This window comes from Durio zibethinus, chromosome 1, assembly GCF_047325235.1.
Source record: "Durio zibethinus cultivar Kanyao isolate XHJ-2024 chromosome 1, ASM4732523v1, whole genome shotgun sequence".
Taxonomy (NCBI): domain Eukaryota; kingdom Viridiplantae; phylum Streptophyta; class Magnoliopsida; order Malvales; family Malvaceae; genus Durio; species Durio zibethinus.
This window is the reverse complement of record NC_143162.1, coordinates 35,969,432-35,994,933: the sequence shown is the minus strand read 5'-3', so window position 1 is coordinate 35,994,933 and position 25,502 is coordinate 35,969,432. Positions and strand designations below refer to the sequence as shown.

Sequence of the window (25,502 nt, the reverse complement as noted above, 5' to 3'; positions counted from 1 at the left end):
TCTAGAGGAACTAGCAATCCATTTTTTCTCACTATTTCGAATAATGGTTCCATCTCTTGCTTTCTAAAGGTTGCCCAAAACTGAGCCATCTGTGTTTAATTATACCATCCCTCATTGGAAAGGTCCAACCTGATAGACACAAAGGATTGCAATGAAGCCCGAATTGCTCTATGGTTTATTATAAAGAATTCAACAGCCTTTGCAATCGTCAATTTCACCGAGTCAATAATCTCATAATTCTATCTGAAAATCCTCATATTCCTTTCAAGCCAAACCTCTTATAGAATATGGATAAACAACAAGTACTAAGGGATACTATGCATGGATCGATGCTTGTTTAAAGAATTTTATTTGATCTATTGTCTATAGTCAATGATTTAATGAGATAAAGGCAAAGAGGCTCATTGCAAGGTAGCCTATATGTTTTTGGTCCACTAGTAATTATAAAATAGGTGTGCCAAATCCTCCACGTCATGTATACAAAACACATAAATAGTCGGGACGTTCAACCCTCTTCTAGCAAGCTCATTACATGTAGGCAAGATACAATGCATGCATTGCCATATGAAAAACTTAATTTTTGGCAGAGCCTACAACTTCTATATCCACTCCCATTGACTTTTATCCTCGTTTAGACTGGTTTATTTAGTAAGGTCATATACAGATTGGATAGTGAATACCCCACTAGATGATGCAAATTAGTATATACTATCTTGTCCCTATCCCATCAATTGAGTAGGAATAACACTTATCTTATCTAAAACATCATCATTGAGTTGGAAATAAATTGGAAAAAGTTGATTATTTTTTATTGCATTCAAACACCGACTCACTGAAAGTTAATTCTCCAGCTAATTAAGAGGGCCATGAACAACATCTCTCAAACTCTTAGACCCCAACCAATTATCATGCCAAAAGCTCATAAATGAGCCATCACCAATGACCCAACCAATACCTTTTTCAATAATCAGACCTGCCCATCTCATGGTTTCCACGTAGTCAACACTTTAAAAGCTTTTCTCATAATGCTATTTTTTTTTAAGATACTTCCCTTTTAACATTTTAACCCACAAAAAACATCTTTTTGATGAAGAAATCTCCAAACCATCTTAGCTAACTGTGCTTGATTTTGAGCTTGAGTCTCCCTCAAACCCAGTCCACTTTCATTTTTTTTTAGTCACATCGCTCTAGTTAAATAAGTGCAATCTCTTCTTATCTCTGTTTTCCCATATAGAAAATCCATATTAACTATGTCCAACTCATTTGAAATGCTTATTATAAAGGCTCTACATTGCATATAATAATCGATGATGCTTTCCATAGTCGACTTGATCAGTACCATTCATTCTGCAAGAGAAAGCAGATTTACCTTCCAACCAGCTAACTTTGTTTTGACCTGGTTGACAATGAAAGCATAATCATTCTTACTAACTTGCCTTTCATGGATAGGAAAATCCAGGTATCTTCTGAGATCAAGAATTTTGTTAATGCCCAAAAGGCTAGTAATATCCCTTTTGCAGTATTGTTCAGTATTGGCAGAAAAGAAAACTCTTGATATTTTCAGATTGATGGTCGTCTAGACTCACCACAAAATCTCATGAGTACCTCATGCATAGATTTGGCAATTTTTCCTTTTGCTCTGCCTAGAAGAATAATGTCATCCGCAAATATAACATGAGATAGTGTAGGACCATTTCACAAACTTTTAGTAAGCTATCATTTACGATCTTCCATAACTTCAAGAATTTTTATACTTAAAAATTCCATGCACAAACTAAAGAGGTAAGAGGACAAAAGATCCTCTTATCGCAAACCTTTGGAAGGCTTGAATTTTTTCAACATTCCTCCATTCTTTAAAATGAAAATAGATGAAAATGAGACACAACTCATAATCCAAAAAAATCCAGGACTTTGGTAGATTGAAAAAGGTAAACACCTTCTTAATGAAACCCTATTCAAACTTATCATAAGCTTTTTTTAGGTTCAGTTTAACTTTCATGTGTACTAATTTTTTTTTTTTTAATTTCAAAAGAGGACAATGCCCTATTACATGAAAAGGGAGAGTGAGAGGCTTGGTTCGAACCCAAACATTAATATCTTCTTTAAGGCTTTTGTGGCCACTGTGTCAAAAAGTGAAACACCTAATCCTCATTTTTCAATTTTAAATAAGGGAACAAATTCCTGAATGATAATGCAGTTATCACTTGATTATTATATGTGTTTGATACTGGTTTCATAAATATAAATATAAAAATATAAATATTTAAATATATATAACTTAAAAAAATTAAACGTATTGATCTCGAATAAATAAAATATCTTAAATTTAAAATAATATAGATTAAAATAATTTATATATTTTATGAAGCGTAGGTTAAAATAATTATTAATTATAAATATGATGCAAAATAATTTATATATTTTTTGAAGTGTAGGTTAAAATAATTATTAATTATAAATGTGATGCACTGAGAATATAAAAATGAACAAAAGTTAGTGTTAGAGATAATGTGTTCTTCGCCACGTCAATTCCAATGCTACAACTTTACTTCATAAGATAACGACAACATTAATGCAAACAACCCTCCACCCTTCAAAATTTTTAGAAAAAAAGAAAAAAATTCCAAAAATATAGAGGAAAATTTAAAGACGGAAAAAAAGAAAAGGTGGAGTCGTTCTTCTACGGTCGACCGCTTCACATTTGCATGCGCCGAAGATGACGAAGACTTGACTTTGAAAATCACACATACACTACTCATCCATTTATTAAACGACACGACAGAACGAATGCGGGTATTTCCGTCATCTTGTACGTGCAGAGACAACCAAGCGGTTGCAAGAATTGAATGGTATAAACGATCTCAGGAAATCCAGTATGATGTTCGTTCACAACTCCGAATGGAAAGTCCATCCCCCATCTCTATGCCTATAAAAGGCTGAAAATAATCACACTTGCGGAATTAATTTATTTCATTTTCGCCCCATGGATTGAATCAGAATTCTCTGCAATTTCTTCCTTTTTTTCTTTTAAGTGTACGGACCAAGAGAAAGAAGTTTAATTATTGCTTGGAAATTCGAGTGGAAGTGGTAAAGGAAGAGAGAATGTGGGGATTTGGGGGGAGATATTATTGGGGGAGAAAGGAAAGGGTGGAAAGAAGGAAAGGTGGAGGAGGGATAGTTGCAGTGTTTGCTTGGATGTCGAGTCAAGAGAAGCACTTGAAGAACTATGTTCAACTTTACGCTTCTTTGGGTTGGGATTCTCTTGTTTGCCACTCAGAGTTCTTAAACATGTATGGGCTTTAAGCTAATATTTATTTATGTTTGGTTGGTGGATGCTTTTGACTTACTGTAATACTTGATTTCAAAGTTCTGTAAATTGGGTTTTTTCTTGATCGTGCGAATTAGAGTCATTGACCCTTTCTTTCTAATGCTTGATCTGGAATTTCTATGATGATTTTACATACCTGATTAAAAAGGAATAGGTTATGTAAATCTTATGATATATGAAATTGAGGGGTGTTGGTTATAATTGTTGCATATTCTCAAACGCCTTTGATTGATACTTTCGGACTGAAATTTGATGTGCATCTGCTTAAGGCTGACTGACTTTGGGCTGGGATTTTGATGTTTGTAATCTGTGCAGGTTCTTCCCTGAGAAGGCTGCAGCTCTAGCGCTTGATCTTCTTAAGGAACTTGTTGAGGTAATACTGAACACGATATCGATTTTGATGTCTGAAATCTTGCTCAAGTGTTTCAAGGGTTGTTAGATTCTAGATTGGGGAATACCCTCTGATGGAAAGAGGAATTCTCTGTAAATGCTCTCAAATTTTTCCAATTTTCAATCTCAATCTCTTTAGTAATCCTGTAGTTTGAAATTTTATACTTTTGTACATTGAGTGGGTTTTTTTCTCTTTTTGGTTGTATGCAGGAGCTAAAGATTAGTCCATGCCCTGTGGTCTTTGCATCTTTTTCTGGTGGTCCTAAGGCCTGCATGTACAAGGTTCTTCAGGAAATTCTTTCAAAACTTTTAAAACCCCAATTTTTTCACCTTGTATGTTAAAATACTTATTTCCATTTGTTTCTGTGATGATATAGCTTTATGATTTCTCTGCTGCAGATGATTGAGGGATTGTGTGAAGTGCAAATAAATCCAGTATGTTATCTCTCTGTCAAGATAATAACTTTTTAAATCATGCTATTATAATCATTCTTTTTCATTTTTATGATTTCTAAATAGATAAAGCATAAGTTTCATTGTTAATGAAGCTATTACCACATTGATCCTGGAAATTGTTGTTTCTCTTTTCCCATATGACATAAAAATCAACTTATTGTTGGTATAATGGCATTTTGGGAAAAATGTTTTCCTGGAGTAATAATCTATATGGTTTATTAACATTTTCACAGACATTTAAGTTCTACTTGTCTAGTAAATCTTCTTTTACTTTTGTTGAAGGATGACCTCCAATTGGTGAAGGAGTGTTTTTCGGGCCATATCTTTGATTCTAGTCCAGTGGATTTTACCAGTGATTTGGGTGCCCGATTTGTTGTTAACCCAACAGTTCTTAAAATGTCTCATCCACCGAGAATAGCATCGTGGATAGCAAATGGCATTGCATCTGGTCTTGATACTCTCTTCCTTAGCAGGTTTGAATCTCATCGTGCTGAGTATTGGCAGACTCTATATGCTTCTGTTGTAAGTGTACCGTAAATTTTGTTATTCAAGTTATTACTTCCTTTTTTTTATATTTACAGTTTACTCATTACCAATCTTTTGCAGAGGATGAGGGGCCCATATCTCATATTATGCTCTGAAACTGATGATCTTGCTCCTTGTCAAATTATCTGCAATTTTGCTCAAAGAATACAACAACTTGGGGGTGATGTAAAACTTGTGAAGTGGAATGGTTCTCCTCATTTAGGTCAGTTTCTAGACTTACGAGAAGTTGCTTTATTAAAATATGGTCTTACCATATATGAAGTGTTAATCAGGGTTTGGTAGTGCAGTGACAATGTATCGAAACTGACAAAAAGGGGTGGGACAGTGGGGGCCTTACAACTAATATTTCTAGTCATTCATTCATTTTCAGGCATGCATCACATGCTGTAGCCATCATCTTTTCCTGTTTCAGTAAACGTTATGAAGCATCTTGTTTTTGCTTATACAAATCCAGATAGCATTGGCATTTGCTGTGTCTTTTTTCTTTTTACCAAAATGCTTTAACAAGAAAAGGATTACATCTTTTATGTTATACATTTGAAAGAAACATTTTCTGGTGTAGGCCCATGTTATTTGCATGCATAAACGAAGGTCGTATATTTATTTCTTAAACATAAACTGAGCTGATGCAGCAGTAGAGAAAATTGACATAAAAACAAAAATGAGACAACAGGATGATTAAAGAGAGAAGGAGAAGACATAAAGAATAGAGAAATTTAAAGCCTAGAACAGTTTTTAAATAGTCAAAGCTCCTTGATTTGAAAATAACTGGGTATTTATAGACTACCGTGTACTGCTTGGTAGCAAAATTAATATAGATGACTTAGATAACTAACTTTAATATATCTAGATATATAATTTATGGAGTCCTTAAAATATCTAGATATATAATTTATGGAGTCCTTAAAATATATAGAAGTAATAAAATAAATCCCCAAAATATAATTATTTCGTTTGCTGCAGTATTTTTAATTTCTTGTAATTAAACATGGCCAATTCTGAAAGCTTATTCAGTCAATAGCGTTGATGTATTCGACTTTTGTCAATTTTAATGGTCTTTACAGGTCATTATCGGCATTATCCAATTGATTACAAGGCTGCTGTGACCGAGCTTCTTGGTAAGGCAGCTGCCTTATATTCCCGAAGAATTCAACAACTTGAGGGTGAACGAATGGGATCAGGCGGGGCACAGGATGAAATCTCTGAGCCAATCTCCAATATCAGCAAGACAACCTTAAGCCCAATCCAGAGCTTTCAGGGAACTCCTCTGGTGCAAAGTGATGATTTCCTCTTGCCTAGTTCAATAGAATATTATGAAGGTAGAGATTTTGGGTCTGTGCAAGATCAACACAAAGAAGGTTTGATCCATTTGCCTCACCCACCAAGCATTAATCTTCATGGGGTGCTTGGTCAAATCCTTTTTGATGTCTGCGTTCCCAAGAACGTTGAAGGTTGGGATATAAAGTCATCAGATTCCTCAAGCAGACGCCCATATACATCTCCACGGCGAAATTCCCATTTCAATCCAATCAAATGCATTCGTCGATCCAGACTATGACATACCGTGCGGACTACTTTTAGCAGAGGCTTGTTCGTGAATTTGCAGAATCCGTTCTCTTTTTCTGGCTTGAAGAGTTCGATGGTGGAGGGAATGCTTTGCAATCTGGGCCATAGCACAATGAAACTCAAAGGAACAAAAAAGGGGTGATAAGTAGGGATGGCAATATGTGATTTCTAATTTCCTGTCTTGTTGGACAATAAGAGGATACTGCCATGATATGAGCAGATAGACCTCTGTTCTAACGTAAAATGTATAGCGACTTTACTAGAAAAGCACCAACTTCGTGTGGAGTCTGTCAGAATCATCACCGTTATAATGAAAATATTCATACAATAATCCGTGATATCTAATAAATCTGAATCCAAAAACTCGTAGGTTCCTCATCTACGATCAAACTGTGGTTTTATGTAACATACACGTAAATAATGTAACCTCGCGATATTCGACTTGAAAGCGAGAAAATATGAAAGATACCAGAAACTAGCGCTGTGTCATGCTCTGATGAGCCGTGGTCACTCGGTCTGCGCCTTGGTACGGCGCATCAGTAACCTTCACCCGCCAATGGCGCCTCACTAGAACTCGTATACGGCGACGTCATCGACTACCCATCCCTTCAAGATGACTGTTCCGGCTGCGATGTCATCTTCCACGCTGCTGCCCTCGTCGAACCCTGGGTGCCCGCCCCTTCTAGATTCTTCCCTGTATGCTAAAATCAAATTTCACTTCTCACTCGATAACTCCTCTATTTTCATGTGTGCTGGACGTGTACTGGACATGTCGTTTAGTAAAAGGTCAACTTTTCAGCTAATTGAACGGTTTAATTGGCGATTACCTGGTTACATAGGCTATGGAAATGATAGGTTTCTTTTAGTCATGTTGATGATATAGTTGAGGGTCATATTGCAGCTATGGAAAAGGGTCGACCTGGGGAAAGATATTTACTTACTGGAGATAATGCATCATTCAGGCATGCTTTTGATATAGCTGATATTATCACTGGAACTGCTAGGCCTAATTTCAACATCCCTCTTGTAGTTATCGAAGTTTATGGATGGGTTTCTGTTCTTTTTGCACGAATTACACGAAAGCTTCCTTTCATTAGTCCCCCGGTATGCTCTGCTCTATTGCTTCCAGTTCTGGTCTTCATATTTCGTTTACATATCCATATTTCAATCCCCATGCTCTCCAAATCTGTTAAAATTCAATATTTTTCCTATATTTCGTCTTTGCTCTTCATATTCATAGTTGCATAGCCATTTTACAAGATCCCTATGTTCTAATTTGAGCGGACTGTGCATGTTTTAAGACATCAATGGGCATGAACTTATGACAAGGCCTAAGTGGAGTTGGATTACAGACCTAGAAGCTTGAAAGGTGGCTTAGAAGAACGGATACTAAACTTGATGTGAAGAAGTATGTGATAAAATGCTGAGAGGAACCTATGTTTTGTTGCTGTTCATTCTGTGTACAACTCTTGTATCGAGCAATAGCTGGTGATGGCCTCAATAAGAAACTGTTTTACTTTGTTGTGTTAATGAATAAGTACCATTGATTTACAATGTTTACCTTGCAATTCGAAATGATCAAATGTATCATGATGAAATACTTAAAAGTTCATTTGTATCAAAATTAATACAGTTTAGATGATGAGTTTTCAGTAGTTTAATTAAGTGTTTATATCGTGTATAGATGCTAAAAATGAACCATAAATTGTCAATCTAACCTTCATTAATATTCGATGCTCCTAAGTAATGTGTTTATAGCAGAAGTAGAATGTCTATAGTTCATTTGGATATGTCCGTGTATGTTATTTTATTCCTTGAAGAAGGTAGTTAAATATTGTTATAACTTATAAATAGATAAAAATGTGAGAAGAAAAAAGAAAAGGATGAAATTGTCAAAACAATCATTCATTTCAAAATTTGATTTTGAATTTGATTGACCATTTAAGATAAAAATGAGTGGGAACCCAACGGTCGAATGGGTTAGTTTTTAGTCACTGCACCAGTCTCCATTAGCCAACGTTTTTGTATTTGATTCTCGACAAAAATGGTGGTAGCCAAGGAGTAGTCGTAAGAGGAATGCCACCGAAAACGAGTCGAAGAAAAGAAGATAAGAATGGAAGCTCTCAATCTTCCACTGCTTTCTCAAGCTCTTCGTACCCCATCTTTAAACCCCCTCCGTTTTGTTGAATCTCTTGTATTAGTCTGAAGCTTACCTTGGTAAGTTTATTTATTCCCCAAATCACAGAAAAAACAGGTGAAACCTCGGACGGTCGGAAAACAATTGGTTGTTAGGAGATCGGGTCGTGTCAGTAACAAACCCGCCCCTGCTTACAAAGAAGTGTGTGGTTTCGTTAAATCTGTTCAATGGTTTTAGTTAAAGCTAAAAAAATTGGCATTTATTGTAGTTTTTTCCTTTTTATTAGGTTCTTGTGAAAAAAGTGATGATACCCAGAAGAAATATTGGTTCAGAGTTTTTGTAATGTTTGATTTTAGTTGGTTTTTAAGGTTTAGTATTGAAGTTAATGATGTGAAGATGTTTTTGGTAAATGTAGGATATCTAAGAATAGGGATTTGTCTAACCGGGTATATGCTTCGGATGAGGCCAGGGCAGAGGCTTTGGAGAAAGCAGAAAAACTGGAATCTAGTTTAGAGCCTGATTTTCCTGTCTTCATGAAGTCGATGCTTCAATCACATGTTACTGGTGGATTTTGGCTGGTTTGTCTATTAATTAATCCATGGCTTATTTGCTTCTTGCTGTCGTTGTTGTTAATTCTCTCTAGGTATGATAACTAGATAGCAGCGTCATAGATTTATGGTGACTCATGTTTTTGAAAGAAGCTTGGTCTTTCTCCCCTCCTCTACATTCCAATACTTGGGACTCAGTTAGATCTTAGTTCTTGTCCCGCAAAATTGGATTTTGAAAACAATATGTTTGTGGTAGAACTTGCCTGTTCTTTATGCCGAAATTATATAAACAAATACATTAACTTGTTGATAATTTAGCTTAGAGAATATATTATATATGTATCAAAATTTGGTAGGTTGCATTTGTTTGCTAGTATCTTTTTTCTCTTATGAACTGCTTCTTAAGTCCAGTACTAGAATTATGTCTTTCATTTGTGTTATTTTAATACTTATTGGGCTAAAGGCATGATCATGGAAGATGTGTTTTCATTTTTCACTTCTTATTTCAGTTATCCATAATGGCTAATAGAGTGTAAACTTTAATAATCTCATTGCTGATCCCATTGTTCTAAAACTCATCTCCTATTATATTTTGGAACATAATAAGAGTCCTAGGCTAGTCGAGGAAATCATGTGGTATTGATTGGAAATAGGAATTTTGAAAAAGTTTTTTTTTTATATCTGTACTTAAGGTCAGTAGTCAGCTTTGTTGATTTGGTTTGTGATTATCACATAGGATTTGAGATGGATGATAGCTGCTGTTAGTGATGATCTTTGCAGGTTTCACCACAAAAAAAAAAAAAAAAACTGATTGGTTTGTTATGTTAGAATGAATAAAAGAACAAGACTTGAGCTTATCATATAATTTAGGTTTCACATGGCATTCATCAGATGGTCTTAATAATTTAGAATTTTCCTTTTCATATTAAGGATTGTGTTAATTTATCACCGAAGTAATGGTCGTACGTACTGTTTTGTGAAATACGAGGACAGGGCCTTCCAGTCCAGTTCAGCAAGAGAAATTTTCAAAGGCGTGATGATGCTATGACTTAGATAGATAAAGAAGGCCATGAGCATCCAACCATATATTTGGCTAGAAAAACAGGACTTAATGGTGGATGGAAGGGTTTGCGGTTGCTCATGAGTTGGTAGATGGGGACGCAATCGGTTTTCAGTTAGTTCGACCTACAGAATTTAAGGTGATTCAACTTAAACATTCTTGTTAATCTGATATTTTTTCATTGATTTCTCTTTTTCTTTGAAATATGGTTATGTTTACTGTAGACTATCCCTTTCTGTTGTTGTTGGCTTTCATATTGGTTTGAAAATAAAGTCATCTCCAATAAAATGTTTGTGGATGTGTACTGTGTTTGATAACCCATTACCAGTTCCATCGTTCCTTTCAAACAACATAAAAAGAATCATATTTTTTTGTTCTATATTTGTAAGCCCACCTTTTGTCTATGTGAATGAGCTTCTCCAGGGAATTATTGCAGTGAGAGAAATTGTATATGGTTATGCTTCAATGGTTTCAAGGAGTCATGCTCACTTTTTCTTTTTTGTTTCTAGGTAAGGATGAAAGGTTCTGAACAAAGTAACAGGCTATAAGCTCAAACAATTTGGATGTTGGAGCCATACCAGAAGAGTCAGTTTGAGTAATCATTTTGGTTGAATACCTGCTAAAGTTCGATAATCATTGATATTTCTTAATCTTGTGAGCTTTATTAATGCTATGTTAGGTAATGATTGCTATCAATTGTTATCGAATTAGAGTACTTGCAATAGAATTTTGATAAAGACATCCATTGTGGCATCAACATCTTTTTCATATAACTTGCAAAATGTACAATTTGTTGCATACTTTGTTATTCTTCTTAGATTGGGACCTACTTGAAGCACTCCAGCCACGGCCTCTAAAGTCTTTAGGAATGAGACCTTCACCTTGTCTCTCACTCTATTGACATTTTAAGTATAGCAAATGGTTTGCATTATCTTTTTCTTGGGCCGGAAACTGGGGTTAATTAAAACTTCCATTTCAAACTTCAACTGAACTTGTTTACCAAAGAGATGGTAAGTCAAGCTGGAACAAGAATATGCTGATGACTCATTCAGTGCTGTGAATTCCAATTCTATGCTCCATTGTTTTGCCATCTCCTTTGAAGCATTCCAATTCTATGCTCCTACTCTTATTTCTTTACAACTAATCAACATTGGATTCACTTGTTGCAGGTAAACAGGTTCAATAGAACTGCCATGATTTTGCCTTTTAAGGTTGGTCAAACCATATGGTTGAGAAAGTAGTTGCTTTTGTTCATAGATTTACTTAATACCCAAGGCCTGCCCCAACAAGTATTAATAACATTTCTGGTTATGTTTTCCATATGTTGTAATATTTAGACATTCAGGCAGCCATAATTAATATTTGTTGGGAGGTTTCTCACTGATACAAAGCATTCCCACATCACTATTTTTTTTCTTTGTTTTCCTAGATTTTGGAAAAACTTTAGGAGCAAAGCAATCACATCTCATTTATTTATTTATTTTTAAATTTTGTGTTTGTAGGTGAGCTAGCTCGTGTTGTTGTTTATTGCATGTACAAATTGGTGGGCAAACAAAAGCGAAAGCTCGCCCCCTTCTCTTTCCATTCCAGCCTTACCAGCTTGGACTGCAATCCAAAACAATAGCAAGAAAGAAATATTGTATCATCCTCGTTTCTTTCTCACGCCGAGTCCGACAACGTAGTTTTAGAAGCACAGGGGTATCTGCGAGTGGGATTGGTTGGGATGATTAGATTGTTAATTAGAGGGATAAACTGGTGCCGAGAATTTTGCGCTTCGTCCAGATGGAGGTCAAAGGGTTAGGTTGGCAAAGACAGAGAAAAATTGGTGCCTAAATTAAGTTGGCCCATGGGCTGTAAGCTCTGACTGGCCCACACCAAGTTCACAACTACGTGACATGAACCGGCGCAATTGCAATTTTTGTTTAGTTATAATTATTTTTGCATGCGTTACTTGGGAGCTGGAAAATGGACGAATTGACTTAGTCTGTTCATCATTTTCGCTATCATGCGTCTACGACTCGTCTTAACCGGCGCCAGCCCTCTCTTAATTAAATTAGTACTCTTAATAAAAAAATAAAAATCAAATTGCCAGCGATCGGCTCCATTTTAGAAGAGGGAAAATGGGTAAACGTGTGGCCCACGAATATATCCCCTTTGGGGCCAAAGTCCACTTTTGATACTTATTCATCGATAATCGGACGGTCCAAAAATCGCCCGCTGCACAAAGGTCGATGGGTCAAAACTAGACACAACGGCTTCAAAACGGTTTTTTTTTTCTTTGGGTGCAGCCGAGTTAATACGAGCGCGCCGTTTTGCCATGTCAGATATTAAAAGGCCAAAAAAAAAAAAAAAAAAAGAAAGCTGCTTCGTTTCCGCATTGTAAAAGGAGCACTGTTGTTTTCCTTTCTTTCTTCCTAAAAAAAATAGAACTTTTCAATTCAACAAAAGAATGGAATTTCCGCAGGACGCCGGGATCCGAATTTCTCGATCGCTACGACTAATTTAATTCATCGCGTCTTCTTCTCATTCTCCTCCCGCGTAATCTCCATTCCGCTGCTATCAACCGATTTCTCTTCCTCCTCCTCCTTCCCTTCTCTTTCTTCGCACTGTAATTTTCTCTTTCTCTTTTCCTTTAAGTTTCCTTTTCTCATTTCATTTTTCTTTTTTACATCGAGATTTGGTGCTTTTTTCTGTTGTGATTAACAGATTTGTAGGAATATTTATAATGCCTTATTGACTCGGTGATTCTTTTTTATGTTTTTATTTAGTTTTTGTTTTGATGTAAAATCTGATCGTTGAAATTTTATATAAATTAGATTTTCTAATTTTTTGTCCAATATATCTATGTTTTTTTGCTGTAACTGCCCTAGCCATTGCCGTTTAATCTCTTGAATATATATGAAATAGATGATCATGGATTGATTCAATTTTTTATTTCGATTATTTTGCGATGAGATTTGATTATAAATATGCATCGTGTATCTTTCAGGATTTTTTTTAGTGTAATTCATGGAGAGTTAGAGGCATTATTTTAGGAGGAGTTTAGTTACTGGTTGTGTTGTTTGGATTTGGAAATTTGGAACAATGTCGTCGAGAGGCGAACATCAAACCATGCCGCTGTCGGTTCTACTGAAACGAGAATTAGCAAGCGAAAAGATCGAAAATCCAGAGATTGTACACGGACAAGCAAGCCAGAGCAAGAAAGGCGAAGACTTTACGTTGCTTAAAACAGAATGCCAAAGAGCAATGGGAGATGGAGTCACCACATTCTCAGTTTTCGGGGTATGAATTTTCTGTCTCTCATGCTAACTGAATCAGTGGTAATCATATAATATTAAGTGGGAGTCGCATAATTCACCAACAAAACCTGTAATTTGCATCACCAGAATATAAAGGTTTACAAACTTTTGTCTATGTGGTATATTGGTGTTATGATTTAGTACAATTTGTTTGGTTTCGCCCAAATATAGTTGTAATCATATATTTGCTTTTGTAAATCCTTGGAAAGGTCATTTTTTTAAATTGATGCATCCTTGATGTTCTTTATTGTTTTTTACTTTTTTCCGTTTATAGGTTGGTCTTGCTAAACCCTTTTTGCTGCAGCTCTTTGATGGACACAACGGGTCTGCTGCTGCTATTTACACTAAGGAGAATCTCCTTAATAATGTTCTAAATGCTATTCCAACAGATCTTAATAGAGACGAATGGGTTGCTGCCCTTCCAAGGGCTTTGGTTGCAGGCTTTGTTAAAACAGATAAAGATTTCCAAGAGAGAGGTATGCGTTGTTTTGGTTTTATGTAAACATATCTGTATATAGCATACGTTTTATAGGATAACCTTTGGACAAGAAAGGAGTAGTTGTCTAGATATAAATTTTGATTTTATTAGAATTGTGCACATACGTTTGGAGTGGTTGTTACTATTTATGCAAATTTATGCATTCTTCTATGGTTGCACATATCCTTGTATCTATGTGGAGTTAGATTGTATCATATTTCACTCAACCAACGGTTTTATTTTCTCTCTATCATTTTTTTGATGCTGCCTTTTGCTTTCTGTTATGTCCATGTAGGATATGGAGTTTAACTGATTTATCATTAAGAATCTCATTGGAGAAAACGTGCTTATATGTAGGAAGAGTTGCGGTTTAGAAGTTGATGGGTATTGTTTTGTGATAGATGATTTGCACTATTTGTGGTTACTCAGGTGGTAAGTGGGGTGGCTGTTTTGTTATGGATACTATCCAGGAGCGGTAGTGCCTTCCCTTGTACAATGAACAGAGAGTAGCAGATTAGCAGATATTTATCTATAGATCAGCTTGTTCAATATTCGTATGATCTTGTTATGGAATATCTTTAGTTTATGACTATTTTCTCAGTAGTTAACATATAGTTCTTGAGATTTCATCTTGAAATTGATCTAGATATTATCAAACTTGGCACTACCAGTCAGTGTCCAGCTCGATACTTTACTGCATAGACCAACAGACACACACCGGGCACTTTCATCAATTAATTATTTTCCCCCTCTACTTATTTATGATGACTTTACTCGAGCATATACATATACATAATCTACTAATTTCTTCCACCCATTGGGTGGGAATTTGGATAAAGAAGAGAAAACATATTTTTAAGTAGATATTTCTTTTAATTAAAAAAAAAAGATCTTCTTAAAACTACGACCTGAAGAGTTAATTTTTTTCTGTAGATTTTTTTTAAGTAGATTTTTTTCTCTTTTAATTGATAGAAATGAGTGGCATTAGAAGATTCAAAACTACAACCTAACATGATTCCTTTTTTTGGCCTTTTATACAGCTGACCCCAGTATAAGGCTTAGTTTGTTGTTATTGTATTTTTTTTCTTTTAATTTTTTGGTGATAACTTCTTCGTGGGTTTTCTCCTACATGTTTAGTATTTGATATATGTGTTATGGTTTTCTTTCCAGCACGAACGTCAGGTACAACTGTAACCTTTGTGATAATAGAAGGATGGGTTATAACAGTTGCTTCTGTTGGTGATTCTCGTTGTATATTTGAATCAGCTGAAGGTGGAATATATTACTTGTCAGCTGATCATAGGCTTGAATGCAATGTAGAGGAGTAAGTTGTTGTTGTTGTAGTGTTTGCTGGATTTTAAAAGTTGCCCCTTAGATTGAGGACTTTTTTTTTTCATCTTATTAGGAGGGAACGGATCACTGCATGTGGGGGTGAGGTTGGTCGGTTAAATACTGGTGGTGGTACAGAGGTATCTCCTCTTCCATACAATTATGCATTTTGTTGTTTTTGAGTGCTTTCACAAATTTTCTCCAGATTCATAGGCCTTAGCTTTTTCTTTCCAGCAGTGAAAATTTAACACCCTTGAGATATATTGATGTGAACGGATGTACAACCAAAATACTTGGAAAACACAATCTAGAAGCTAGTTCCAGACATTACATGACTCTATGAGCAGAAAGCCATTAAAACTTATTTGATAATTGATGTGAATCTTTTTTTATAGCTCGTAATTTCATTTATTCAAAGAAGCATGATAAACCTGCTATAGATGTCACACAACTGCTAAGGGCAGTGCAATGCAAACAAAGCAGAAATACAACGATTAACAAGAAATTTCATGGGTGATGCTCCAATTGTGGCAAAATCTGCTGTTGGTTGAAACTTCACAATGTCACTATAACCTCCAATTTGCATCTAATCATGTCTTCAATGCTGGCCATGATGACTGAACTGGAACTAGAGGAACCCTTTGTAAAACGTACCATTTATAGCTGTAACAATTGTAATTCGCAACAACTTTTTCTGTATCTATCTTGTTTAGATGCAGATTTAAAAAACATGATGTTGATATGCTTGTAAAAGATGATAATTTGTTCTCCATGGAGAATTTCAGTATCTTTATTATGCTGTCAAGGAAAAAACTGTATTGATTGTGCAGATCAAAGCAGGTAACCTAATGATAAAGTTATTTTATAGATCGGTCCTTTGAGATGTTGGCCTGGAGGCTTGTGCCTTTCGAGATCCATTGGTGATGTGGATGTTGGGGAGTTCATTGTTCCTGTTCCATATGTAAAGCAAGTAAAGGTTTGTCTTTCATAATCTACCCGCAAACTCTATTTGATATCTGTTATCTGTTAGTTGGTTTGTCTTGATTTCTTGATGTAACTTTTGCACTTAAATATTGCTTTTTGTACATTTCCTTTCAGACCATGTTGTTAATTTATTTATTTTTTTCCTTATGCAACTGTGATAAGAAATTGGATATTTCCTTGGCTGTAATGGACTTCCTTGAACTTGGGACCAATATCTGAATTCATAATAGTTGAAGGACATGGTAGAGCCATTAATTTCATATCCTCATGTGCCCTAGACTAACACTTTGAATTTCTTTTACATTTGAGTTTTTCTCTCACTTTTTTCCCTTAACAGTTTTCTTTGGTGTTTGACCATGCTAGTGTTTTTTTCTAAAATTAGAAAACCTTTTCTTAGATTGTTATTGTTATTAATAGTTTATTTTACCTACTTAATTTTCTGCAGTTGTCTACTGCTGGTGGTAGGATGATTATCTCTAGTGATGGTGTTTGGGATGCTTTATCGGCTGAAGTTGCTCTTGATTGTTGTCGCGGAATGCCACCAGATGCAGCAGCTGCACAGATTGTGAAAGTACTCTCCTGAATTACTTTTGTCTATAGCATGCTCTTCAAATGTTGCTGCTGGGAGCACTATGCTTTACTGGCTTTGCAATATATTAGATCAGTTGCCTTTCTTTATATGTCTTCTGACTCCTTGGTCTCCAATGAGCAGGAAGCAGTACAGGCAAAGGGTCTTCGAGATGATACAACCTGCATTGTTGTTGATATCTTACCACAAGAGAAACCGGCAGCTCCTTTGCCACCACCAAAGAAGCCAGTAAAAGGTATGTTCAGGGCCATGTTTCGTAAGAAGCCTTCTGAATCATCTTCCCATGTTGATAAAGAATACATGGAGCCTGATGTGGTGGAGGAATTATTTGAGGAGGGATCTGCTATGCTTTCGGAAAGGTTTGTGCTTATTAGGATCCTCTATTTGTTGAATTATGAAATTTGTACTTCTGATTTTCCGATCAAGTATCAAACCCTTATATCTGTCATTTCTATCCATTCTATGGGGCATAGAATGAGGAAAGGTAAAGTAGTTTGCAGTTTTATCTCATGAGGAACACTTCTTTTAAATGCAGGTTGGATACAAAATATCCACTTTGCAACATGTTTAAGCTGTTCATGTGTGCAGTCTGTCAATTAGAGATGAAACCTGGAGAGGGTATTTCAATTCATGCTGGCTCATCTAATTCAGTAAAGTTGCGTCCTTGGGATGGTCCTTTCCTTTGCTCTAGTTGCCAGGAGAAAAAGGAAGCCATGGAAGGGAAAAGACCATCAGGAGGTAATGAATGAACTTCCTCGTTCCCTCTCTCTTTCTTCATTGCAAATGTATGTTACTAAAGACCCTTGATTATTTTTCTTGTTTTTCCTGTTTTCAGATAGACATAGTAGTGAAAGTGATTAGCTAGACCTCTCCATTTACTGTTGCATTTTGTGGGCACTAATAATTGTTTTGGAGGTGGTTATAAATGGGGACGATGGTGCATTCTCACTATAGTAACTTCCTTCAATTTCTTATTGGGGGTCATCAAGCATTCTGGTCCATTTGGATCTATACTCCAAGTCAGAAGATTAGAGTTGAAATGTGTGTTTAGATTTCTGTTTTCTGGCTTCAGGAGTGAGAAGACTTGTGTTTTACCTTGAGTGTAAATGGAGAAAGAAAAGATAGGCTGAAGGTTTCACAGTCTCGGCAGTGCATGGTGGCATGCTTCAGAGGTAACTGTTTTTTCCGTGCTTATCCCATTGTATACCAGTCGCTCCAATTCATAGAGCTAACTTTAAATGGCAGTGGACTTAAGTGTAATGTTATAATATATAGGGAGTTTGATGAGTACTCAAACACATTTGTCCAAAGTTAGGAGAAACTTGCGTGATTAGCTTGCTTAACGAAATTTGTTCATGTATCATTGATATTTATTCCTTCCTTTGACAAGTGGGAAGGAAATCTTTGGAATGGAAAAATTTGCAATTCCATGATTTTTTAAGCAAAACGTTCAATTCTGTTTTAATTTCAATTTCATTCTCCACTGTTTTGATATATTTATTTTAATTAGCTATGGTTGGTTAATCATTAACTGTTAATTGTTTTGCCATAAATACACACGCTTAGTTTGTGTACATATCTTAATCTTTTATGATACCGATACCTAGTAGCTGGATCTTGCCGTGTGTGAGGATAGATACGTTGAGCACGGGAGTGGCGTCATGTGTTCATGTACCACAGTTGAGACCAGCATTGCTGTGGGGACGAGTAGGCAACCGCTTGGCTGGAAGATGTTGACTCTACTCAAGATACATGTGAACTCGCTTTCCACGCCCCCTCTCCGCACCCATTCAAGTTCGTTAAGAAGGCAAGTTTCCAATTTCTTCCCTCGTTATTCACATTAGAATTTAGAAACCAACAACGAAATTTATAAGCAAAAACAAGAGAAGGCAGAAAAGCAAATGAAAGTAAAACAGAGATACGTAAATGAATAGGGAGTTTTCAGAACAAAGCTTTGGTTAGAGAAAACATCCAATGGATCATATGATATGATTTCTAACGTTGGTTGCAAGGTTTGTTTGATAATAAGATTCATAAAAACCATAGGGCATGGAGAAGGGAGAGAGTAGGAGATTGTTGACTGTTTCTGTCTTTGGAAGAGAAAGTATTTGAGATATTGAGTGGCCACTGGAAAAAGGGAGAGCTTCCCAACCTAAAGGATCTTATATGGGTTTTGAAGGTGAAATCTTTGTTTTATGTCCTGTTTTTCTTCTCCCCCTTCCCTTCTTATCTTTAGAGAAATAGAACAAGATTTTGAGTGGCGAAGAATAATGCCGACATGATTGAGATGTTGACCTTAACTAAATGAACAAAATTCTTCCATGGACACTAGTATGCTGGAAGGCCACTTTGTACACGTGTGTGTGGGTCTACCATCTCACCTAACTGTCCGTGTTCCATTCCAATCCCCACCCCCCTACCTTCACACGCACAATCCATCTTTCTGATTTCACCACATTCAACACCCTCTGATCTTAATCGGACGCTTCAAAATTCTTGTCACGAGATCAAGTGTAGACCTATCTGCGCATGGTTGTTCTTCTTCCTTGTCTATATTCTTAAATTGACTGATGAATAAAACCCTTTGCACCAACGCTGCTTGTTTTTGCAATTTGCCTGTCATAGCTAAAGCCTCAGTCATTCCTGTTGAGTTCATGATGAAACATCAATGGTGGGGTCGTCATCTCTGCCCCAACAAACAATGAAATCATTTCCACACTGTCTGTCTATCCAAATTCTTCAAAGGATTACAGAAAATGTTTCCAATGAAGGATTATGACGCCAGTCCCATCTCAATTTTTTGGTAAGCCAAAATGATAATGATCAAAATCAGCTTAAAATCTTGAAAATGTTGTGTTAAATCGGGTCCATTCAAAGAGAAAATTTGTATAAAATACATATGAATATGATATAAGAAAGGGAAAAGAATGTGAATTTCAAATTAGTTGAACAATGGCAGTAGACTTGGACTTTAAACATTAAAGACTTGAAAAAGATTTTACTCCACGGGGCATAAATCCTTAGCTCAGAGATAGAGCCTTAGACCAATTCTTTGAATGACATAATTTCCTTGCCAAGATAGCATTGTTGAAACAACGTTTCAAACGAAAACAATAAACTAAATGAAGTCTTAACTCTAAAATGAAAAAAATTTAACTTGCGTGCAAAAAGAGAAGATAGGTTATTCCCGGTAACAGTGAAAGGATATAAGTGTTTGGTTATATATTCCAATCCCAACTTTCTAAGATGCCTCTTGAAATGAATGCACATCTTTCCGTGTGTATATGAACATGACTCACTTTTTCTTTTTGCCGCTAGGCCCTCTTATTGGCAGAACTAGTCACATAGAAAGACATATACCCAAAGAATAAAGCCATTCCATCTGCCTGTTGTGGGCAAATTTGGATGTTTGTGATCTAATTTCTTTTGATCAGCAGTTTCAGAAGGTGCTGGATTTGAAAAGGACCCACCAACCCTTTTGACACAGACTGCTAAATGTATCATCTCATCTCCATAGTGCCCCAATGGCCACCACACCCTTTCTCTCTATTGAAGAATAATGCAAAAAAGTAACCAAATATATGTCGCATTTTGTGCAAAAGACACGTTAAACCCAACTCCAGTTTGACAACAGTCTCCCTCCCTCCCTCTCTCTCTCTCTCTCTCTCTCTCCCCACTGCCTCCTAATCTCCTTATCCCCCCATTCTTTCACAAAAAGTTTTGGTAATACATAAACAAACCAACCCAAGGTAGGAAAAAAAGAGAATTTTTTTTCAGATACTGAATCAGATCTTGTTAGCCTTTGGAGGGAGCTTAATTACAATCATGGAAACTTATCAGCAGCAAAAGAGCAGAGAGAAAGTTGTAGACAGGAAGCATCAAGAAGGCAAGTTAAAACATGAAACAAAAGAAGGGTCAGCCGATAAGCAACAGTCATCAATATCCCCTGCTTCACCTCCTTCAGCATCCTCATCTCCTTCTCATGAATTCTCCTTCACAATCTCTCTCCACTCTTCCTCCAATATAGTCCCTGATAGCAAAACCAAAATCCCCCCTTCAATCGCAATTGATTTGTCTCCAGCAGATGACATTTTCTTTCATGGTCACTTGCTCCCTCTCCACCTCCTTTCTCACCTCCCAGTATCTCCACGTTCCTCTACTAATTCGTTGGACAGCTTTACCCTTCCCATAAGAGAGTTATTAGACGACCCAAAACCTGATAAAACTAGCGGCAATTATAGCAGCAAAAGCGACAGCAATATCAGAAGCAGCAGCAACAAAAACCATGACAGAGTTGGCAACCGTCATCATCAAAGCCACAACATTGAAGCAATAGGAAGGAACAAGTCCAAGTCTTTCTCCTTATTTGGTTTAACTAGATGGCAAAAAGGGCGTGTCGACATTAGAGAAACAGAAGAAAAAGAGAAGCACAAGACAAAGACGAGATTCGACGTAAGTCATGTGTTAAAGAGGTACGTGAGGATGGTTCGGCCATTGTTGTTTTTCAGAGGAAGGAGAGAAAATCTCCATCCCCACAGGCAGTCTTATTCATTTTCAGGTAATTTAAGTTTGAGAAACAAAAAGCAAGAGTTGAGAGGAAGGAGAGGAGAATATTCAGCTCCTGCTTCGATGAGAACATCTCCTACAAATAGTGGTCTTCTTGTTGCAACCACAGGTTTTCCTTCTTCAACCAGTGACAGCACCATGGAAGAGTTGCAGGCTGCAATTCAAGCTGCAATTGCTCATTGCAAGAATTCCATTAGAGGGGAAGACAAACTTGAATGCTAGGCCAAATTTTGATTATTTTTCATATTTATTCAACTTTTATAAGTTATATTTTTCTGTGTATAAATGGTACGTACAAAGGATTATGACATTAGTTTGACAAAAAAAATGAAGATTGCTTTAATAAATTTCTACATGTTAAAATGAAAAACTGGTTCTGAATTTTCTTACCTTTAGTTGCAGAGTATGTCATACTCTGGTGACAAGTAAGATTTTGAATGTCAAAGATTTTGAGGATTCAAAAATCTGTTCACATGATTGCATTAAATTAACAATGAAAGTTGTTCAATTCCAGTATGTTAAATATGAGATGGCATTTATATTAATGTATTGAATTTCTTAATATTTTTTAGTAGAGAATTTCAGTGAGATTTTTTTTTCTTTTTTTTTTTTATATCCAACTACCCCTTAGTTTTACAAAAAAGTAGTTCCGAGAGTCACAAATTTTTTCAGCAATTAAAAAGATGAATACATCGTCACCAAAGACCAAACTTATCATTTTTCATTGGTTCATTTTCCTTGAAAATTTTCTTTCTTTAGCATTTTGCCATGAATCAAACAGTGGTTATAAGAGCCCACAGGAGAAGGCAAAGTTAGTTTCTGCTGCAAGTAGGGGAAGGGAGAAAAGCTAAAAAGAGCGCAGTAACTTTTTAATCTTCAGTCCCTACAAGAAAAGGCAATCGAAAGGGAACAAAAACCATTTCTAGTCTTAGGTGCCATAAAAAGAAATGGTATCAACCGGAGTTTCAAAAGAGCTGTGGAACACTCTTGACTTGACAGCTTCAAAATTTCACAAGAGTACCAAGTACTACAACATTTTGCATATGCTATGTCAACAATGTTGGAGCTTAATATCAAAGACATGATTCATTTGAGTGCTATTAAAAACCATGAAAATGATGAGGACGATGATAGATTGTGATGATGGCTGCAATTGACTGAATTCCCTTTTTCTCTTTTCCAGGGTCATCTTTCTGATATATTTCCTGATATATGGAAATGGAAGGGCTTTTCCTACTTTTTTTAATTAGCATAACCACGCCGAAGCTACAGAGTCTATAAAAGCAGAAACAAAGAAGGGGGGCTAAATAGCAGATCTTCCAGGGGAGGAGTATTTGTGCATGACTTTACCACATGGACGCATTGATGTTTTTTTTTTTTTGAAAAAAATTGAAAGTAAGGGAAGAGACCGTAGGTTTTTAAAAAAATTATATTAAATTGACAGATTATCTATCTAAGAAATTTATTGACAATAAAAATCGAATTTATATCTTATAAACCAAATATTCGATTATTTCTAACTAACCAACTTTCTTTGACCATGCATTGGTGAAACAAGTTAAACTTATTGTCTAATATTATATGGCTTAGATTTTAGATACAGGATGATTATCTGAAATCATGGAATTGACTACCTGGGAATTCCTTTTCTCAAAAAAAAAAAAAAAAAAACCCCACGAAAAGGGCTCAAGAATCAATCATGATGTGCCAAAGCCAGTGTATAATTATTATACTATGCATTTCTATTCCATGCAATTAAGCTTCTTTTCCTGAAAACAAAGTTGAAGAAAACAGACAATAAAAGAAAAAAAATAGAAATAGAACAAATTCAGATTGTCTATTGTTGATGGTATTTTTTGGTGCTAGGTGAAGGGCAATGATCCGGTAGTTGAATGAGGGAAAGATTGAACTTGGAGCAAGAAAGCACGATGTCAAAATTGATTTTTCGGGATGTACTCCACTACTTAAGTCTATAAGGTATTTAAGGGATTAAAAAAGAAAAAAATGTACAGTAAAATTTGAGGAAGCTTCAAGAGAAAAAATGTTTAGTTCATATCATATCTGGAACTCCTTTTATTTTATATATATATATATATATGAGAAGAAAAATAATGATAAGATCATAATAATTGATAGATGACAATAAATTTATATGAAGATCAAAAAAAATTTATGTGAGTAATTGTGGTTTATATTTAATGATTTTATGCATACGAATATCATATTTAATAATCTTAAGTAAATTAGAGACCAATCATTTTCTATTTTAAAATAATATCTTGATGAGATGTTAATAGAGATAATTAGACGAATTTCTTTTTTTATGAGAGGTAACTTGTTTTAAAACGAAAAGTGTAGATGTTGCTTATGTGCTAGTGACGTGATAATTTGATGTGTATTAATTCGATGATAATTAAAATTAATCTTATTAATAGAGTAAATAAATACAACATCTCTATACTTTCTTGATTGTTTATTTCATTTTGATTCTCCATAAGAAAGTTGCTGTAACAAAATTCAATGAACATGAAACAAGAACAAAGGAGCAGCTGATCGTGCGCGGTACAATTTTGCCATCAATTATAAGGGAAGGGAAAGAGACATTGAGATTGTTGTGATCATATGAGTTGTCTATTTCATTAGACAAACAGGAAAATTCCATATCTTCAAAAATCTTGAAAAACAAGTGTCAGAGAAAATTTCATGGAAGATTTTCATTTGACCATTGAATTCTTTCTTAAATATTTCTTTTTATTTAGCGTTTTAATCTTTCTGAAGATTAGAAACAATTTTGTCATTGTGTTTGAGTTTCTCTTGAAGTTTTCGGAAAGAGATAAATGCACCAGAAGAAATGAGAGCTTTCTAACATAAAGCAGTTGGTATAAAATTCCAAAAAAGAAAGGGTATGATGCATTTCATCATTTGATTAAACGTCTAATAAATTTGCAAGGCCAATTCATCAGATAATAACAAGAAGCTGTCAACCACAGATTAGAAAACTGATGAGTTGAAGCACCAGATACAAAAAAACCCATGAGGCCACAACAATCCAAAGCTCCATCTGTGGTTCACAATGCTGACATGAAAGTAAAGGCCTCGTCTACCTACCATCTTAGGAAAAACATCAATTTGCTCAAATAATTAATCTCACTCTGTTTCGGACTTTAGATGCTCAAAGTACATGTATCCACCAATGGCGAAAGTTCCATAAATTTTTTGAGCGTTTGTATTCGGGCTAGCTAGGCTGACCCATGCTATCTTAGGCTCACAGCTACATTGATAGTTGGGCTTTTGTTCGACTTCTCCCGGGACCCAACTACAACAAACTAGCTTGGTTGGGCTTAATTTATATATAATTAAACTTATATATAATAATTATTAAATTTTTAAATAATATATATATCTAATATTTTTCCTATCATATTACCATGTCATATGTATTTGTTTCCTTTCTATAATTTGCATGACCATGACAGCCCAACATTTTATCATATTTATCTATATCTATAATTTATAATCTATAATCTTTTTATATAACTATAATATATATAAAAGTAAGAATAGATAAAATATTTTCAAAAAATGTTACTATTTATTCAAAAAGTAAACACATTAGTTAATTTTTTTTCTTTATTTTACAAATTATAGTTTGTTAATTGCTTTATTTTCTAAATGATTCTTTCATCATTAAGTTTAGTAAAAATCAAACATTAAATGAAACGAATAAAATGTTGAATAATTATGTTAATTTGGTCTTGTTGATTTTTCTTTTTAATAGTTTGTTTTGGTGATTTGAAGAGCTTCTTTTTTAGGTTAGATTAATGTTTCGGTTGGGTAATATAGTTGTCTTGTTTTCAGATATTGTTTTAATTATAATTTTTCGTGCTTAACTTTGTGAAACAGTAGCACTTATGCCTATAACTTTTTCTTAATGAAAATTTTATTTTATAATTAGTAGTTTAAATTTACAATTAAAATATATAAATCTTTATTCTTAAATCAATTATCAATTAAAAATCACTAATTTCTCACTTATTTATAGTTTATAATTATAATTTTAAATATATCAATAATACATAGTTAAAAATATATGTTCACATATAAAACAAGTTACAACAACTATTAATAATTTATTTAAAAATAGCAAATTTGGTCCATTCTTATCATTAAATTTGTTGATTCGTGTATTTATATAATATAAAATATTAAAATTCGTATATTCGTAT

General features: G+C 35.1%; 2 protein-coding genes and 2 pseudogenes across 9 annotated transcripts; all 4 read left to right on the top strand.

Moving 5' to 3' along the window:
• Positions 1-2,962: 2,962 nt before the first annotated feature.
• On the top strand, positions 2,963-6,617 carry LOC111312621 (uncharacterized). 3 transcript variants are annotated; one of them, XM_022913061.2, is made up of 7 exons: positions 2,963-3,290; positions 3,644-3,701; positions 3,929-4,000; positions 4,118-4,153; positions 4,457-4,696; positions 4,781-4,922; positions 5,785-6,617. In XM_022913061.2, the coding sequence occupies exons 1-7, from the start codon at positions 3,103-3,105 to the stop codon at positions 6,276-6,278; spliced, it is 1,230 nt and encodes a 409-aa protein (XP_022768796.2). In that variant the 5' UTR covers positions 2,963-3,102; the 3' UTR covers positions 6,279-6,617. The 3 variants fall into 3 exon arrangements, with proteins under 3 accessions (XP_022768796.2, XP_022768795.2, XP_089623691.1); XM_022913060.2 differs by having other exon boundaries at positions 3,929-4,009; XM_089767565.1 differs by lacking the exon at positions 2,963-3,290 and having other exon boundaries at positions 3,929-4,009; positions 4,096-4,153.
• A 1,437-nt stretch (positions 6,618-8,054) lies between these two features.
• On the top strand, positions 8,055-11,997 carry LOC111312622 (B3 domain-containing protein At5g42700-like; annotated as a pseudogene). Its single transcript, XR_016330262.1, has 6 exons — positions 8,055-8,109; positions 8,710-8,778; positions 8,820-9,001; positions 9,965-10,170; positions 10,541-11,242; positions 11,534-11,997. The product of XR_016330262.1 is annotated as a B3 domain-containing protein At5g42700-like (transcript).
• Positions 11,998-12,368: 371 nt separating this feature from the next.
• LOC111312618 (putative protein phosphatase 2C 12) lies at positions 12,369-18,175 on the top strand. 4 transcript variants are annotated; one of them, XM_022913054.2, is made up of 10 exons: positions 12,369-12,639; positions 13,021-13,313; positions 13,605-13,806; positions 14,979-15,132; positions 15,214-15,277; positions 16,006-16,113; positions 16,567-16,692; positions 16,834-17,069; positions 17,246-17,448; positions 17,783-18,175. In XM_022913054.2, the coding sequence occupies exons 2-10, from the start codon at positions 13,116-13,118 to the stop codon at positions 17,833-17,835; spliced, it is 1,344 nt and encodes a 447-aa protein (XP_022768789.1). In that variant the 5' UTR covers positions 12,369-12,639; positions 13,021-13,115; the 3' UTR covers positions 17,836-18,175. The 4 variants fall into 4 exon arrangements, with proteins under 4 accessions (XP_022768789.1, XP_022768791.1, XP_022768790.1 ...); XM_022913056.2 differs by having other exon boundaries at positions 12,375-12,639; positions 13,635-13,806; XM_022913055.2 differs by having other exon boundaries at positions 12,375-12,639; positions 17,546-18,175.
• A 129-nt stretch (positions 18,176-18,304) lies between these two features.
• LOC111312619 (BRI1 kinase inhibitor 1 pseudogene) lies at positions 18,305-21,824 on the top strand (annotated as a pseudogene). Its single transcript, XR_016346128.1, has one exon. The product of XR_016346128.1 is annotated as a BRI1 kinase inhibitor 1 pseudogene (transcript).
• Positions 21,825-25,502: the final 3,678 nt, after the last annotated feature.